The 16,934-nt window shown below is 28.1% G+C and overlaps 1 protein-coding gene and 1 long non-coding RNA gene across 2 annotated transcripts; both read left to right on the top strand.

The window, feature by feature from the left end:
* The first annotated feature begins 1,141 nt into the window (after window positions 1-1,141).
* On the top strand, window positions 1,142-10,717 carry LOC112688997 (SUMO-conjugating enzyme UBC9-B-like). The gene is made up of 7 exons (XM_025562475.1): window positions 1,142-1,239; window positions 4,637-4,800; window positions 8,489-8,649; window positions 9,589-9,672; window positions 10,062-10,179; window positions 10,246-10,390; window positions 10,485-10,717. The coding sequence occupies exons 3-7, from the start codon at window positions 8,578-8,580 to the stop codon at window positions 10,579-10,581; spliced, it is 516 nt and encodes a 171-aa protein (XP_025418260.1). The 5' UTR covers window positions 1,142-1,239; window positions 4,637-4,800; window positions 8,489-8,577; the 3' UTR covers window positions 10,582-10,717.
* A 3,352-nt stretch (window positions 10,718-14,069) lies between these two features.
* LOC112688988 lies at window positions 14,070-16,934 on the top strand. Its single transcript, XR_003149094.1, has 3 exons — window positions 14,070-14,349; window positions 15,557-15,679; window positions 16,670-16,934. It is a non-coding gene; the product is annotated as an uncharacterized LOC112688988 (long non-coding RNA).

Consider the following 16,934-nt stretch of genomic DNA (forward strand, 5'->3'; position numbering starts at 1 on the left):
AAAGGTAAAAATGATAATACTATTTTATCAGTACAAGTCTAAAAATAGATAGGTATTATTGGAGAAATTCGACGTCGTACACAATAGATTAAAGTCTGCAGACACAACCACAATGACAATAGATGGATTCCTCCTAAAACTTGTTTTTTTAAAATGATATACTTACTATCATTTTTATATTTATATATAAGAAATTATTTTTTTTCTGTGAAAATAATTGTTTTTAACATTCAGGCTCGGGCGCCCGGGCTTATCACGTTATTTAGTATAAGCCAGGCCCGTACTGGCCCACCGGGCAACCGGGTAGATGCACAACGCGCTCATGAAAATTACGATGCATGATGCGCCCATAAAAATTACCACTACATTAAGATTTTGGAGGGATATCCATTGTCTCTCATTAACAAGTAATAACTCCATGGTCTTCAGTAATACGTCATTGAAAAACGTTTATATTTTTGTGAAGGTAGGCGTTAAACCTAAATTTTGATTCTTTATGTGATGGGCATAATCAAATGATTTCAATAATTGAAATATTATTTTTATGATCACAAGATGTCTCGAAATAATCATTCAAAATGTTCCATTGAAATATAATATATAAATATAAATATAATATAATTTTATTTATAAATGTTCTAAGAAATTTTTATTGTTTTGTGGTTGAGTAATTCAAAAATTATAGCTATATATTTATATTAAACTTTAAAATATAAATAACTAATAACAACCGTATACCCATCAATATTTCTCTAACAACCAGTCCCACGAGTAGCACGAATCATAAATACAAAGACTCAAAGTGAACAACTAGTATTTACTTATTCGATTATGATGATTAAAAATAATATTCCTCCCTCACTCCTTCGTTCCACGAAAATCGTTCGAAATATTTTTTCATTCGATACACATTTCGAGATAAAGAATTGATTATTTTTAAAATAAACGAGATATCACTCGAAATAATCTCTTGGGTATAAAATCGAATTATTATTTTGATAATCGAGATATCTCGATTACGCCCATCACTAATAATATTAGTATTAGTATCAGAACATTAGTGCTCAACCGTTCGACAACAGTATATTATATTCTCTACGAATAGACTTTGAATAAATAAGTATATTTTAAGCATGTCTTTATTAAATTGGATAACCAAAAACAAACGTGAACCCAATTGACGATTCATTGATTTTTACTTAAGTAATAATAAAAGCATCATCTAATAAAGCTGAAATTGTGAGTACAGAATTAAATTGTAATAATAATAATTGTTCAAACAACTCTAATGAAAGTGGTGATAAAAATGGTAACGATTATCCAAATATTTGGACAAATGAAATGTTTTTAACATTTCTTAATAAATATACTTGGATAGTGGTAAAATACCAAAAATTGGGCTGTAATATATGCGTACAGGTTCAAAACCTTGCCACATATAAAACACAAGGTATTAGATTTGCTATTGAATGGATAGAGTGCAGTGTATATACCAGACTTGGGTAGTATTCCGAATACAATACTCGGAATACTGTATTCAGAATACTTTTTAAGTATTTCGAATACTTATAATGAGTATTCTGAATACTGTATTTCGAATACCGTTATATCATCTCTTTTTAAATGATTTTATTACTTCTCCGTCGTATATTTCATTAGCTAATATCAGATATTTATTATTGTTGTAAACCATAAACTATAACAGTTATGTAATATAAAAATACAATACAATAACATATATTTAGTCTTCAATTTCAAATATTTCTGTTGAGTGGACATTTATTATTTTGATAATATGAAAACTAGAAGTATTTTAAAAGTATTCGGAATACTTTTGAAGTATTCTAAATAATGTATTTGGAATACAATTTGTATAATTTATTTGAATACATATTCGGAATACTTTTTTTTGTAAAAATTCGAGTATTTATTCTAAATAATTTTAAAAAGTATTTTACCCAAATCTTGTATATACTCATGGAGCTAGTGAAAAAGATAAATGACAATTCTTAAGCAAAAAAATCAATAAGCATAAAATTAGTGAATGTCATAAAAGATGTGAATAAATTTTAAAAGCACAAGAAGAAAATATTTTGCTAAAATCTGTGTCAAGGGGAATTTCTGGTAAATTTGAGAGTACAATAAGAGTATTTAATACTGTATATTATATCGTTAAAAAAACAAGACCATTTACTGATTTACCAATTGACATTCAACTTCAAAAGTTAACTGAATTGGATATGAGTCACATTTTATACAGCGATCATGCTTGTGCTGATATTGCTAGTCATATAGTAATAGGAATGAAAGCAAAAGTTAGAAATTTTCTTATTAAAAATAATTTTAAAATTTCAGTATTAATTGATGAAGCTACCTCAGTGTCGAAAAAGACTTGTTTGGTTGTTTGTATTAAAGCTTCCATAGATGTCAAAAATAAAACAGACCCAATAACATTTTTTTTAGATTTATTAGAATTAGAAAATACAAAATCTGAGACCATAGTTTTGCAACTTTTATCGAGTCTAAACAATCAAAAATTTTCTCATGAATACTTAATATAAAATTTTATTTATTTTGCTTGTGATGAAGCTTCTTATATGATTGGCCAAAAAGCAGGCATGGGAGAACTTTTAACTGACAAATATCCCGATTTATTGGTCTGGCATTGCTCTAATCATAGACTTAAACTAGCTGTTGATGATGTAGTTAACGAGGTAGTTGGCATAAGTAATTTTTAAATATTTTTTGATACTCTCTATGCATTATATAATTCATCACCAAAAAAACCAGTATAGGTAAAAGAGTTGTGCTAATGAATTAGATTTACAATTTCTTTCAATTGGTCGCATTTTAAATACAAGATGGGTAGCTTCAAGTTTGAGGTCAGTTAAAGTTTTCTGGAAAAACTATGAAGCACTTTATTTACATTTTGATAAATGTAGTTTGGATAGCTCGAGAACATCTAAAGAAAAAGCAATCTTTAAAGGTTTAAAACATAAAATAACATCAACTGATTTTGTTTTGAATTTATGTCTTCTATATAATGCTCTAAAATAACTATCAGACATTTCATTAGAACTTCAAAAACGTTGTACAAAACTACCTGATGCTCATAACTAAATTAGAAGACAAATTCCGATTTTTGAATCCATGTCTGAGAAGTGTAATGATGTTTTTTATAAAGAAGCTGAGAATTTTGAATGCAGTTTGGCCTTTAAAAATATTGAACTTCATGAAAATAATAAAAATAAAATAAACTATACACAATTTTATTGAAGCTTAGCTGATAATTTAAAATCCAGAATGTTAAAGTTTACTTTAACTTATCTTGAGCCATTTTGACTACTGCCTATTTACAAACCATTTTAAGTCTAAATGTGTTTTTCAATAACTTGTCTTTTAAAATATTTAACTCCTCAATTGTTTTTAGTGATGAGTCATAAAAATATTCACTTTCCATATACAATATTAATTTGTGCCCAAATTATTATTTTTTCTTGGTTTTATTTTAATTATAAAGATTGAAATGTCAGGAATTTGATAAAAATAAGAAAAAAAAATCTAAACTTAATAAATCTTTTAAAACTTTCAATTTTAAATCATGTTGCACATATGCAACAATGGGCTTTAATGACCAATTTTTGTCCATGGTATCTTATAAGAAATTCATACTTACAATTTTACATACACATAATTACTATATTATATAGGTAGTAATAAATATAATAATAATAGTTATTATATATAATACATTTTTATTTTAAAACTTTTTTGTACATGATAGTTCATAAAACAATTATTATTTTTGTTAAAACACAAATATATACTGAACTTGGTGCATTTTACAAATGTAAAGCCTTTACATTGAGGTATTTAACATCTCTCTCTTTTCTCAGTAAATGTAGGCCTATGGTCAGTTTTATCTGTTCTTACAGATTTTGTTGGGCAGAATGATTGGGGTCGAGTACTTCCTACTTTAGTTTCAATTTTGGTTACGTTCTTGATTAGATATAACAGGATATTGAGGAAGAACAAGGACTTCCCCATTGTTGAACTGAACTTCAACAGGCAATGCATATAAATCTATATTATCTATAGCAAAAATATTATACTGAATTTAAAATATAATAACAATTGATAATAAAACTGTTTAATTACCTTCAACATTATTTCTAGGAATTCCAATATGTTCTGGTACTTGGATACTATTTTGTTCATTTTCATTATCTGACAATTCAAAATCATCTTCACTATCCGACCAGTTTGTTTGAAATAAAATTTCCAAAATTTGTTCATCCTTTATAATATGTTGTCTTTTCATTTTTTGTACGTTGATATCCACTATAGCATAAATGCAACATTATTAAATTATGGTATAAATCTTAAAATAATTCATAAAAACTATCAACTATATAGTAAAATATATCTTTAAAACTTACCTTAACTTAAAAATATTTTTTTTTTTTACTACAAAAAATCAATTTTTAGTTTAATAACAAGTACAACAACTCAAACCATCGGTGATAATGATAAATGATGAGAACGAAATTTTCACCGCGAAACATAATCACTTTATCATATTATTTACAATCAAATGTTTAATAAATGGGTAAATAGTTGTTTCTTTTGTTCATAGAGAGCACCACCTATATTAATAACCTAGTTTCTAACGAAAAAGAAAATAACATGCTGCAGATATGCAACAATGGGCACTGAAAAGTTAAATCATTACTAAGCAACTAAGTAAAACAAGAAATACGAGTATTTACATTCCTGTTCTGCAACCAAACATAATGGCAGGTAAAGTAATAAATGTTACAGAAAACTAGGAATTATTGAAATGTATTATTGATGATATTACCGAATACATAACTGGTTTTATTATTCAAAAATTAAAAAAAAAAATTGTATAATAAGTGATTCAAAAGAAAAATATATTGAATATGATTCATTATTAAGTTTAGGAAGTATAGATTGACTAATGAACCATTAAAATGACAATAACAAATTATAAAATCGTTCACATAAGTAGTTCAGGACTTGGTTCTATCCCGATTAGAACGTTTTTAACATTTTTTATGAGTTTTAAACCGACGTTAGATGTCTTGCACTTTTTTCGTATTTCATTTTTAATATTTTAAAACATTTTAATGATGAATGAAGGACCGCATTCGTTCATCTACCCGCTTCGCTCATCAATTCGAGTAACGATGCGCAGCAATTCTCAAAAGAATAGAGCTTCACTTCAACGGCGGACAGGAATAAAAGACTAATCCATTTTTCCTGTTCTCGTCTTGATACTGTTGTAGTTAGGCTAGTATTTTTTTAAATAATTTCAACCATCGCTGAAAAAGTGGATCACATCTTTCAACCAAAAAATGTATGAATTGTATAGAAATGTCTCTATATCAGTAGTGTATACAACGGGTGTATTAAAACGTCATGAACAAAAAATTTGAATGTTAGGAACGTTATAAACTTTTAAAAATATAGAAAATAGTGCAAATAATATCAAGGACCGTGTACGATCTCAGATCAATCAAATTTATGACCATCGGTACTATCACTAAGATAGGGTAAATTATTATATAAGGTGCAATAATACGTCTTTAGAAGAAATATAAGACAATACAAGATATTCAGAAAAAAATATTACTTTGCATCCAATATTTCATAATTCGTGGTGGTCAACAAGTCTAAAGCTGGATTCACAGCTACGTCGTATCAATCAAACCGCATTCTAATTGGACGTTTAACTTTTGGTATGTTGGTATAACCAAGTTAAAACCGAAGATACCAAGAATTGAATACAGTCGGGTGTTCACACTACACCGTGACGTGTATTTAACCAGATAATGTGCTTTAAAAATATGTGATACCAATATACACAGCGTGTCGGAAAAGTTCCCGAACTTTCTCTCCAGCGCCTGTACAAGTGAAGCAATCTATCAAACAAAACTGGTACCATGTAGCTACATTTATCAGCAGTATGTGTACAAAATTTTATCACTTTCCGTTCAGTACTTAATGTATTTAACGTATTTGAAGAACGTGTATTGGTATTTCTGATGCAAATTGCAAAATGGAGGAAATATTCGAATATCGTTCTTAAGTTAAATTTTGATACACAAAAAAAAATTTACGGAAACACGAAAAATGATTGACACTGCTTTTGGTGGTGTAGTATAACGCTCTATTGTTTATACGTGGTACAAGCGATTCAAGGACGGTAGAACCTCGTTAAAAGACGACGAAAAAAGTGGCCGGCCCACAACAGCTGTTACCTGTGTATATCTTACGGTAATGATATCAAATTTCTTGGTTTTTTTAATAGATATGAAATATTATCATAAGTTTCAATAAACAATAACTGATGAATATTTAATTATATAGTAGATAGTAAGTATTATTATTATATTATATTATTACTAGGACTCGGAACTTAATGCACTTAAAAAGTACTAAATATGCATGCACTCATGCGTTTAAAAAAGTACAAAAATGCTTTGAAAATGCACTTAATTTTTTTTAACGCAAATGTTCATAAATAAAGATATTATTTTTAATATACTCGTATATAACAACAGTACAAATGTTGTTGGTATATTATATACTAACCTAAGCATAATTCCTAGGTATAAAATATAAGATAAAATAAAATAAATAGCTTGAAATTTGAAATTTTCTTTCAAAATATTCCCATTAGGTTTTTCGTAGAGCTATGAAAATAATTTCAAGGTTATTTAGTAATAAATTGAATAGCCCAATAAAATCATGCAAATACAACATCTTCCAAGCCTTAATTATTATATCTAATGTTATCATAGGATATTAAATTATTACTATTAAAATCGGTAGCCACACATTCAAAAGTTGTCTGAAATTAACTTCACGCTAACATATGATTAGTGAGGTAACTTGTGATTTATTGTACGGTATACCTTGATGTAAAAACATGGTTCAGCCAAGCAGTCATAATTATTTTAGAAGACACCAAACGGCACGATGAAGTGTGAACCCGGCTTATATTTCAACTTTTGTCGTTTCCGGTATATACGGTTAAAAATTATTAATTTACTATCACTATTTTATTATTGAATAATAATAATATGATATAAATATGGTTGTGATAACTCAAAAAGCCATCATTGAACTTACGTATTTTTTATTTGGGACCTATGCCACATATACAATAACGCAACTTTTCTTCTATATACTGCCATTTTATGGTTATATATTTCATTTTGACGTTTCATTTTCAATCACTATTTGTATGATATGACGCACTCGTAGTAAAAAATATAATGTGTTTTTATACCATTAAAACGTAGATCACCCACCCCTCGGTAGATCGCCACTTTGTAAAATTTAATGACAGAGCATGCGATAGATATGTGCGGAAATTATACGATGCTTGTTATCACTGTAAAATACCAGTTATTCCGAGACCACCTCTACTAGTTGCCGCGGTATTTATTAACCAGGGCATGCTCATTCTGTTGCATTTCGTCAATTTCGTAGTTTATACAATTTACGTGTACGAGTATAAGACAATTTTTCTTCGTTTTGTTTTATTGTGCTATTTTTTACTACTGTTTAGTTAATTATATATTATTTAAATAATTACTGTTGTATATATATCAAATTAAAATCTTATTATTGAATTAATACGAATTTGTGTATTATTTATTAATTATAAATTAAATATAACTATAAAACATTATGATAAATGAGCATGCCCATATATCAGAGTCAGCATTCGCCACCGATCCTCGGTAATACAAATATGGCTTTTTTTGCACAAGTTTAAGCAGTAGTTATTGTCACGTACAATTTTAATCAGTAATAATAACTAATAAGTATAGATAATAGTAATAATTATATTTTATAATACCAAGTCAATTTATTATATTATCTTCAAACGCACGGGCTTTATGGAAAAACAGATACCAAAGTGACCAATAAGTAGTTATTAGTTGTATCCAGTGCTTGACTTAGCAAAATTAAAGAAGAGGGACTCTGTTTACTTTAAAGAAAATAACGTCCCCAAGACTTGCTAAGCGTTATAATTATAACGAAATAATAGTAGGGGGACACTAAAATTTCTGAAAATTAGTTGGGGTACTCCGACCCCCTGCGTCGCCCCCTCACGAAAAGCACTGGTTGTTTCTATAATCGCACAACACAACAAACGACGTAACTGTGAATTCACCTTAAGAGATAATAAAAAAATTATTATCTACAGACAATAATGTTATCGACGTAGTCAAAAACCGTGGATTATGCGCGTAAATACAAAACATACTCTCCGTCCTTGAATCTGTCACCAATACGCACACAACAATGAATACCGCTACAACGTTCAACAGGTTGTACCTGTTCGTCAGTCGTCGAGATTGGTATCTCCGTTATTTCTGTTGGATTTGATAACACAACTTGTGATATGTGTGTAAATTTTTTTTAATTTTTTTTTTATACAATTTTGTAGAAATTCACATGTTCAACGAATGCATATTTTTGGTTGGCATTCTGAATACCGCATTCATTCAATAATTAACATTCATTAGTGGCCGCATAATGGATAAACCGACCAGAATACAGAAATTGAAAAATGAACTACAAATATGGCTTAGAGGAGACCCTGTTCCAGTAAGTAAAAGCAAATAGGTTACCCATTCTATATTCATTTAGTTAGCCATTTCAAATATTTTCTCCTTTATAAAATAAAGGTAACTTTTATTTAAATATATATATGCCTTAATTTAGATAGTTTACATTATATTGCAAGTACTTACACAAGTAGAGTAGTGACTCGGTATAATGCAAACGTCGAGTAATTTATATTTGAGTCAAAACCACATTAATGAATTAACAATGTCCAAAGGGAAAACAAATTTTTTTTTATACAATTAGTATCTATTACTAAAATGTTTATACAAAAATACAATATAGTATCTAGAACTTTTCAAGCAATTTTATGTGATAAATATTAATTTGTATTACTTATGATAAAAATAACTTTAAAAATTAAATTAATGTATTAATGTCAAATTGACTGTCCAATTTTTTGCCTTCTATCATTTACATTTGGGCCATGATTTACCAGTTACCGACTATTAGTTTAATGCTTATAATTTATTTTATTATTAATTAGCTAAATATTTGCAATGCATTAACCTTATATCCAAGAAAAATAATTTTGTTTGTATGATCTTATCAATTTCTCAACTGTGATCCAGTATTTTTGGCAATACTATGAAATCTTATGCTTAGTTATCTTTTTCCTTATATACTCTTATATAATTGGTTTAACTTCATTAGAAATGTGCAGGCGCATTATGGGAGGTAACTTCTTAAAAGAATTGTTAGCTGGTAGAGAGATTTCCCGATCTTACTCTCATATATAAATCTTAAAGTTACACAATGTACTTCTTATTGCATTATGACATTTTATTTCCCTATATGTCCCACCATTTACTTGTCAAATAAACCCTTAAAACATATGATGTCTTATACCAATACAGAACGCACTTTCCTTATTTAACCACCTATTTCATAGCATATTAATTATTACATAATTTATTGTAGGGTTTTGTTGCTAGACCAGCCCAAAATGAAGATGGAAGTATAAATTTTCTTGAATGGGAATGTGTGATCCCCGGTAAAGTGAACGTACGTATTCTGGTTTTAAAATAATAAGCTATTTGACATTAAAATAATTCAACATCCATGTTATTATTTCATTAAAACTTTGAAAGTATGGTTTATTATTTAAATTAAATTTTATATTTTTTAAAATAATTCTAGTATTTATTAATTTTAAATTAAATTGTTGACCTAACATTATATTCAATATGGTAACATTAATAAATTAAACTGCTATATTGATAAACTTTCAAAACAGATATATACTTTCAAAGTGTCTCTTATAAAAATATTAAATTACATTTCAAAAGCACATAACTTTTTAGTAAATTTTTAAAAAAAAAATACTAACATATAATAATATTTTTAAATATACTGATCAAAATAATCAATGGTTTTGTTTATTATAATTTCAGACTTTTTGGGAAGGTGGTGTTTATCGGTTAAGGCTCATTTTTGACGAGGAATATCCGATAAAACCACCTAAATGCTTATTTAACCCTGTTTTATTCCATCCTAATATTTTGGATTGCGGTAAATATAGTTTTCTTATGACAATTTTTTTTAAATATAAGTACTATTCATGATTTTTATGATAAGGTCTTGCCATTTTACCACCTATTATTTTCAATTGGAAACCAGAGAATACAATTAAGACAATACTGTTTTCGTTCCAAGAATTTTTGGATAGACCAACTTATACTGATGATTGCTGTGTGAATATGGATGCATTTAAACTTTATGAGTAATATCATTTAATTTAATTTCTATTCTCATTTAACAATTTAATTATTAATTTATTAACAATATTATAAGTACTATTTTTAATTTAATTTCAGGCAGAACAGAACACAGTACGATAAATTAATTCAAGAGCAAGCTCTACGTACTTATTTACGTTCTTTACCACTTTATGGTGAATATTATCAACATTAAACAATAATTTTATAATTGATTGTGAATTATTTTTCCGTTTTTATTATTTGGCTTCTTAGTTATACAAATTAATACAAGAGCAAGCTCTACTTACTAATTTACGTTCTTTACCACTTTATGGTAAATATTATCGTCAATAAACAACAGTTTTATAATTAATTGTGTATTATTTTTTGGCTACTATTATTTGGCTTCTTAGTTAACCTAACCTTGTATTTACTTAGCATGATATATGAAATATTTAATTATATAATAGCTATTGAAATAATCATTAGGAATGATATTTAATATTGAAGTATTTATAATTAATTTGTTGTAAGCAGAGATAGATTTCTCAATTAAATAGAAGCCCAATGAACGATTTATAAAACAATTATAGGGTATAATAAAAATATTAATAACCCACAGTTATGTGCCATACTACATATAATTAAAGTATTAAATATAATACACATTTACATTATGTATCTGACATGGCCTATACCTTGTACTTAAATGGTGATTCAGGTGTGATATTTTAATTATTTTGGTTTTAGAATTGGCCACTAAATGTTTACATGAATTAATGTTTTGAATTTTTTGTATATTATTATTTATCATGCAGTTAATTTTATAAAGTGTACAGTGAGTTCTCATATTTGCCAATTTGTTATAAGATATTGATAAAAACTTGTTTATAATATATGTATATATATATATATATATATATATATATATATAAATATAAATATTACCGTTAAAGGACTACACCAATGGCTCAATAATTTAACGTACCATTAAAGTTGAAATGTAGTGTTATATTAATGTAAAGAAACAACAAATAAAATTCTTTCTTTCTTAAATTTAAAATTTTTTAGAAAAATATTTTTCTGTTATTTTAAATTAAATTGTTAGTGTTTATTTCTCTGTAAAATTAATTATATTATTGTTGCATTATATTGTCAGTCTTTGTAATTATTTTCAATGTATTTAAATCATATTCAAAGAGCTCTGGCTCAATACATATAAATAAAATAAATATATATTATACGTACCATTATACTCCAAATTTGATAGTATCCATTATTCACTTTGAATTCCACAGAAATTATAGATTATTAGTGTCTTCTTCTATCTATACTCTCTTTTCCAAGATAATGCAACTGGATAGCGACCAAAATTTATCTATTTTATCACATTCCCATCACTTTTCTGCATGATCGATTTAACGCATTTACATATTGGTAGCTAAGAATCCAAGATATTAATATATTTTTCACTTCTTGGTTTGCAAGAGTTTAACACTGACCTACCAATGGATATGCTGTAGTTTACCATGAATGACACTTTTTATCAACCACATTTCACCAAATGAATAAATTATTTCATTAGAGAATTCCTAGATCGAAGAGCAAACAAACAAAATATATTTTATAATAGAATCGAGACTTGTTCATCACATTTTGAAATTAATTATTGTAAAATACAAAATGTTGTTAAATTATTTTGATACACATATTGAACATTTCTGTCTGGTTGTGATTAAAAATCTATCAGTTAGATATGACAGCAACTAGTAAAAGCATAAATAACCATATATTAGACAATTTTCTTTTTTTTTTTTACTGACATGGATACATCAATTTGAGTACAGTTTAATTTTATATTTTTTATCAAGATTGATTAATCAATCATAATCTTATACTTAATAATAAGTTCAAACAACACCCTGTCTCCTCGTCGTTCCTTCTATACTTAATTACTTTGGTCATCAGTATTGTTGAGAATGTCAAACATATCGTCCATCATGATGCATATCATGCAATTGAAATGATTTTCATTTATTGGGTAAATCAATGTTTCAAACCAATTTGTTAATAATGTCAAATCATGTTTGGCAAGCCAAGGGTTATTTGAATTTATTTCACTTTCGTTTTTTTGACGTCGAATACAAAATTTAAAGACTTTTTACTGAACAAAACATCGCAACCATTTTTGTACTAGTGTATTTCAACCGGTATGTCAAATTTTTGTTTCAAAAAAATTATCGATCCAAAAATGATTAAAATAGGTGCTATTAATAATTGGTGCAAACAACTGAACAACTACAAGAAACACACTTATGGACTACACTTACGGATCTAACACTTCTACCATCGATCTGAAAACGAAAACAATAAATGGGTCGAGGCGTTACGTTTGTGATGTGGTCACAAATCGTTAACACCCGACGCCATTGCGTTTTAACGTATGCCAACTGAACGCAGTGCAAACGATTACTGAACAATGAACAAGGGGAATACACGCAAAATGTTTTATCGGATTAATTGTACGGTGTATAGTACAAAGGTACTTCATAAAATATTTCAAAATTTCAATTGTTCGTAAAACCGTTGAAACGTTTTATTGTTCCACGGCGCGGCCGTTGTCTCGGATAGCGGAAAGCGAGATAATGCGATATCAGTGATAGTAGTCGACGCGACAACACAATTAAAGGTTCGGGAACACAGAACGCGGTCTGTCGCGGCGGATAGCGATTTGATGACGGCACACAGGCAGCGATAATTTGTATTAACTACAAATTATACTTGTACCGCTACAACAGTCATAATCTAGTACCTAATTTAGTAATCTAATACACAGCTGCTCATATCTGTCCACTTGATTTCATTATTTTAATAATCGCCATTTTACAATAATGTCAAGTTCTCTGACGAGGAACAACTTCTTTTATTGCTTGCCCTTAAAAATAAAAGGAAAAACTTGATACATAAAGACAGGGGCGTATTTTGGGTGTTGGAACACCCCCTATCGACCGTATTTTATTGTATTTCACCAAATTGCAAACTTAATTACAGTATAATTTAACTAAACGTAGGTATATGTAAATATAATAATTTCTATCAATATAATAATTTATATAAATACATGGTATTTATAAATGTAAGGAGTAGGGGGGTGGGGCAGACCCCCGCTTACTATAAGTCTATTAAATTTTAAAACAGCCCCGTTAAATGAATCCTGGATACACCACTGCATAAAGACTATAAATATAGAAGTCTATTCTATTAATAAATCTATTATATTTTACTGTATGTTACTATTTCTAGTTTCTACTATAAAGTATATACTTACCGGTTATACCCAGTTCTTCGGATATTTTATTCCATGCTTCGGCTTTTTTTACTAAATTTTTCTCACGAGATGTGTCGGATAGTACACATACTTTCTTACTTGCTCGGTGAGCATTTCAGTTTCTTTAGCCATTTTAAAAAATATAATATAATTGCTTTACAATAGAATATAAAAAAACCAATAAATAACAACAGATCGACAGCTGCCCGCGCGGAATTTCGTAATTTTGTACAACGGTATCGCCTGTCGTTGCGATTTAAATTGTACCGCCTCGACAGAACGCCATCTGTGTGACAGGGATAATGCGATATTCGGTATTACATTTTCTTTACCGCTTAACAGCTGCGGGAAAATACCGCTTACCGCCGTGACAGACCGCGTTCTGTGTGCCCCAGCCTTAACGGTTCGACTGTTCGCTTCTAAACAACTGAAGCATGAGTGTGACGTACAGCTTACGCGAATACAAGACAAACGGTTAATTTTCCATAGTAATAATAGCAATTATCGTTATTACGACGGTCGAGTCGGGTACACGAAATAACGTACGCGACCGATAAAATAGTGAACAACTGCGCGGTAACCAGTCAACCGTTTCGATTCGTTTTTGTTTTGCTTGTGAGTTGCCGCCTTAGACTTATTACGGACATAATACATGTAAGTTCTTACCTACTCCCGTTGCACTGACCCCGTCATGCAACTGACTTATTAAGTCAGTGGCATCAGTGGCTTCGATCTTTTTGACCGGCAGTTTTTTAATTTCTTAAATAATTTTATAATTGGAACCATATCCGTATTTTTTCTACTCACTACCTTTTCTTCGACCCATAAAGAGTAGTTGTTTTATATTTTAATGTAAATTTATATCTTTAACATGAACTTATACCGTTTATTGATAAATTTATGACCGATGCCACTATTTTCATTCATATGATTTCAACATTGTTTTCTTGATTTTGTAATTATTTTTATTTATTTTTAGTATATTTAATTTTGACGTCAACATATTGTTTACACAGTTATAATAATATGTCTATTTATAAACAATGTGGCTAAACCCATAGATATATTATACTATCTGTTTTACTGTAGGTAATAGGTATTATCGGTCACCGCACATTTACGCTTCCAAGATTAGATTGACATTTGACTGTTCAGTACTGTCTAAAATTTTAGCCGTTGTATTCATTGTAATTCACCCATCTGCCGAGAACATACTGTACTAGTATGTCCCGAATGTTCTAGAAGCATGGCATTAGACAAAACTGAAAATTCGGACGAATATGTGTAAAGTCACTCATTTTATAAAATAATATTTTTTTTAAATCAAATCTATTTTAATTTTACCAATTGATCATGTTATTTCTAAACTGCAAAATTTTAATTTCAAATAAATGTATCGATAAATGAAATTATTTATAATTTTTATTAATTAATATTATTAAGTATTTGGTTATTTTTGAGATTTTGAAAACTTATTTCATTACTTGAAAATTATAAAAAACAAAATGCAAAAAATTAGATGTAAATAAAATATTCATCATATTAATTAAATATTGTGTTTACATGATAAATTTTAGCTGACGGAGAATGCCTAGATCAAAATGTATAATTTTGTATTGTTCGGTCAAAAAGATTGATGCCACCTCTCACGTGTTTTTAAACGATACCACTGATGCCGGGTTAATCTGATAGAGATTATATCAATATAAATATTTTGCATACGTTAAAAAATTAACCTTTTTGTAAAATTTGAACTAGTTTATAATATTTGTCACCGTTGATTTTTTTTCATTTTTTCGTTCTACCGTTGAGTCACTTAAATTTTTGGCTGGCTAATGTACCTTTTTTTTTTGTTTTTTAGACATTCTGTATAATATATATGGAGAATGAACAAACGTAAAATGAATTTAAAGTTGGTGGAAACATCTGAAAAATTCAGTTGTCATGCAACAATGAATTAGATGCGATAGACATTTTTTTCAAGGTATGGATAAACATAAAATCTTTTTATTTTTTATTCTGTAGTAGTAGTATGCTATCACCACTTATTTATCACTAGAATAACTATCACAATACCTATTGTGCAGCAAAACATTGATGATAAATGTCTTTCATCTATGATTACATAGAACAAACTACAGATTTCAATCTTCAGTAGGTAAATCATTAGTAGCCTCGTGTATGTATTCTAGTCACTAACATTAGTAACTGATCATTAATTTAAATCACCATTTAACCATTTCTTTTGAATAACCCGGAGTGTAGAAAGTCTAAAATAAAATTAGTAAGAGTGGTTCAACCATTTGCGATTAGTAAACGTCAATGAAGTACAAATAAACATTTCGGTAAAGATATGTTTTGTTGATTAATCATACACAGTGATTAAGTATGTACATTTTTGAGAAATTTGTGGACTTGCAGAATGCACAAACATTAAAGAGTTATCAAATTTTAGTTTTTAGTACAACGTAAAAGATATATGGCATTTTTTTTTTCATTTTATTATTTATAGTACCGCCAATTGTTCTGTAACTGACTGAAATGTACTAAATCTATAGATACTGGCTAAAGTAGTGCCAGCTGCTGTTGGTATTTTATTAATGCATCTAGAATAATTTTTTTCTTTACTTTTAAAAGTTGTTGCTATTTTATCTGTGAACTAATGTATATTTGCATACTAATATATTATTCAATCACTGAATGTAATTTACCTACATCAACTTCAAATAATTGGTTTGTTACATTGTTTTCTTTTTAAATATAATAATAAATTAATTCAATTAAAAAATATAATGTTAGTATTATATAATACTAGCTAAATTACCTGGTTTTGCTTGTATACAATATTGAATATAATATATGGATTTATAAATTGATAAAATATACTGTAGGAATATGACCTCTATAATTAATAATTATAATAACAAATAATAGTTCATAATTAATGTATTTAACTAGTTAAAATATTTTCTAGGTAATCAAAATATGAATTCATTATTCAAGATAACCAGCCTAAAGTCTAAATTACTTATTTCACATGTAAGATGGAGGATTGCAGTAATCATCAATTTTCAATGAACAATCAAGATGATTTTGTAAAAACCATGCATATATCACTTGAATGGAGTCACTAGGATGATTAATAGGAATATTATGAATAACATAGGAAAAATTAAAATCAGCAGGGGAACGGTAGAATGAAAATACCGAACATTTGGATATGAATATAAACATTGATA

Source organism: Sipha flava, unplaced genomic scaffold (assembly GCF_003268045.1).
Source record: "Sipha flava isolate LNK unplaced genomic scaffold, YSA_version1 41_pilon_pilon, whole genome shotgun sequence".
NCBI lineage: Eukaryota > Metazoa > Arthropoda > Insecta > Hemiptera > Aphididae > Sipha > Sipha flava.

Excerpts from the sequence above, each read along its gene's own strand:
- LOC112688997 (XM_025562475.1), top strand. The coding sequence starts at position 8,578 with ATGGATAAACCGACCAGAATACAGAAATTGAAAAATGAACTACAAATA. Across the intron at positions 8,650-9,588 it reads TTAGAGGAGACCCTGTTCCA|GGTTTTGTTGCTAGACCAGC; the intron begins GTAAGTAAAAGC and ends AATTTATTGTAG. Across the intron at positions 10,391-10,484 it reads GATGCATTTAAACTTTATGA|GCAGAACAGAACACAGTACG; the intron begins GTAATATCATTT and ends ATTTAATTTCAG.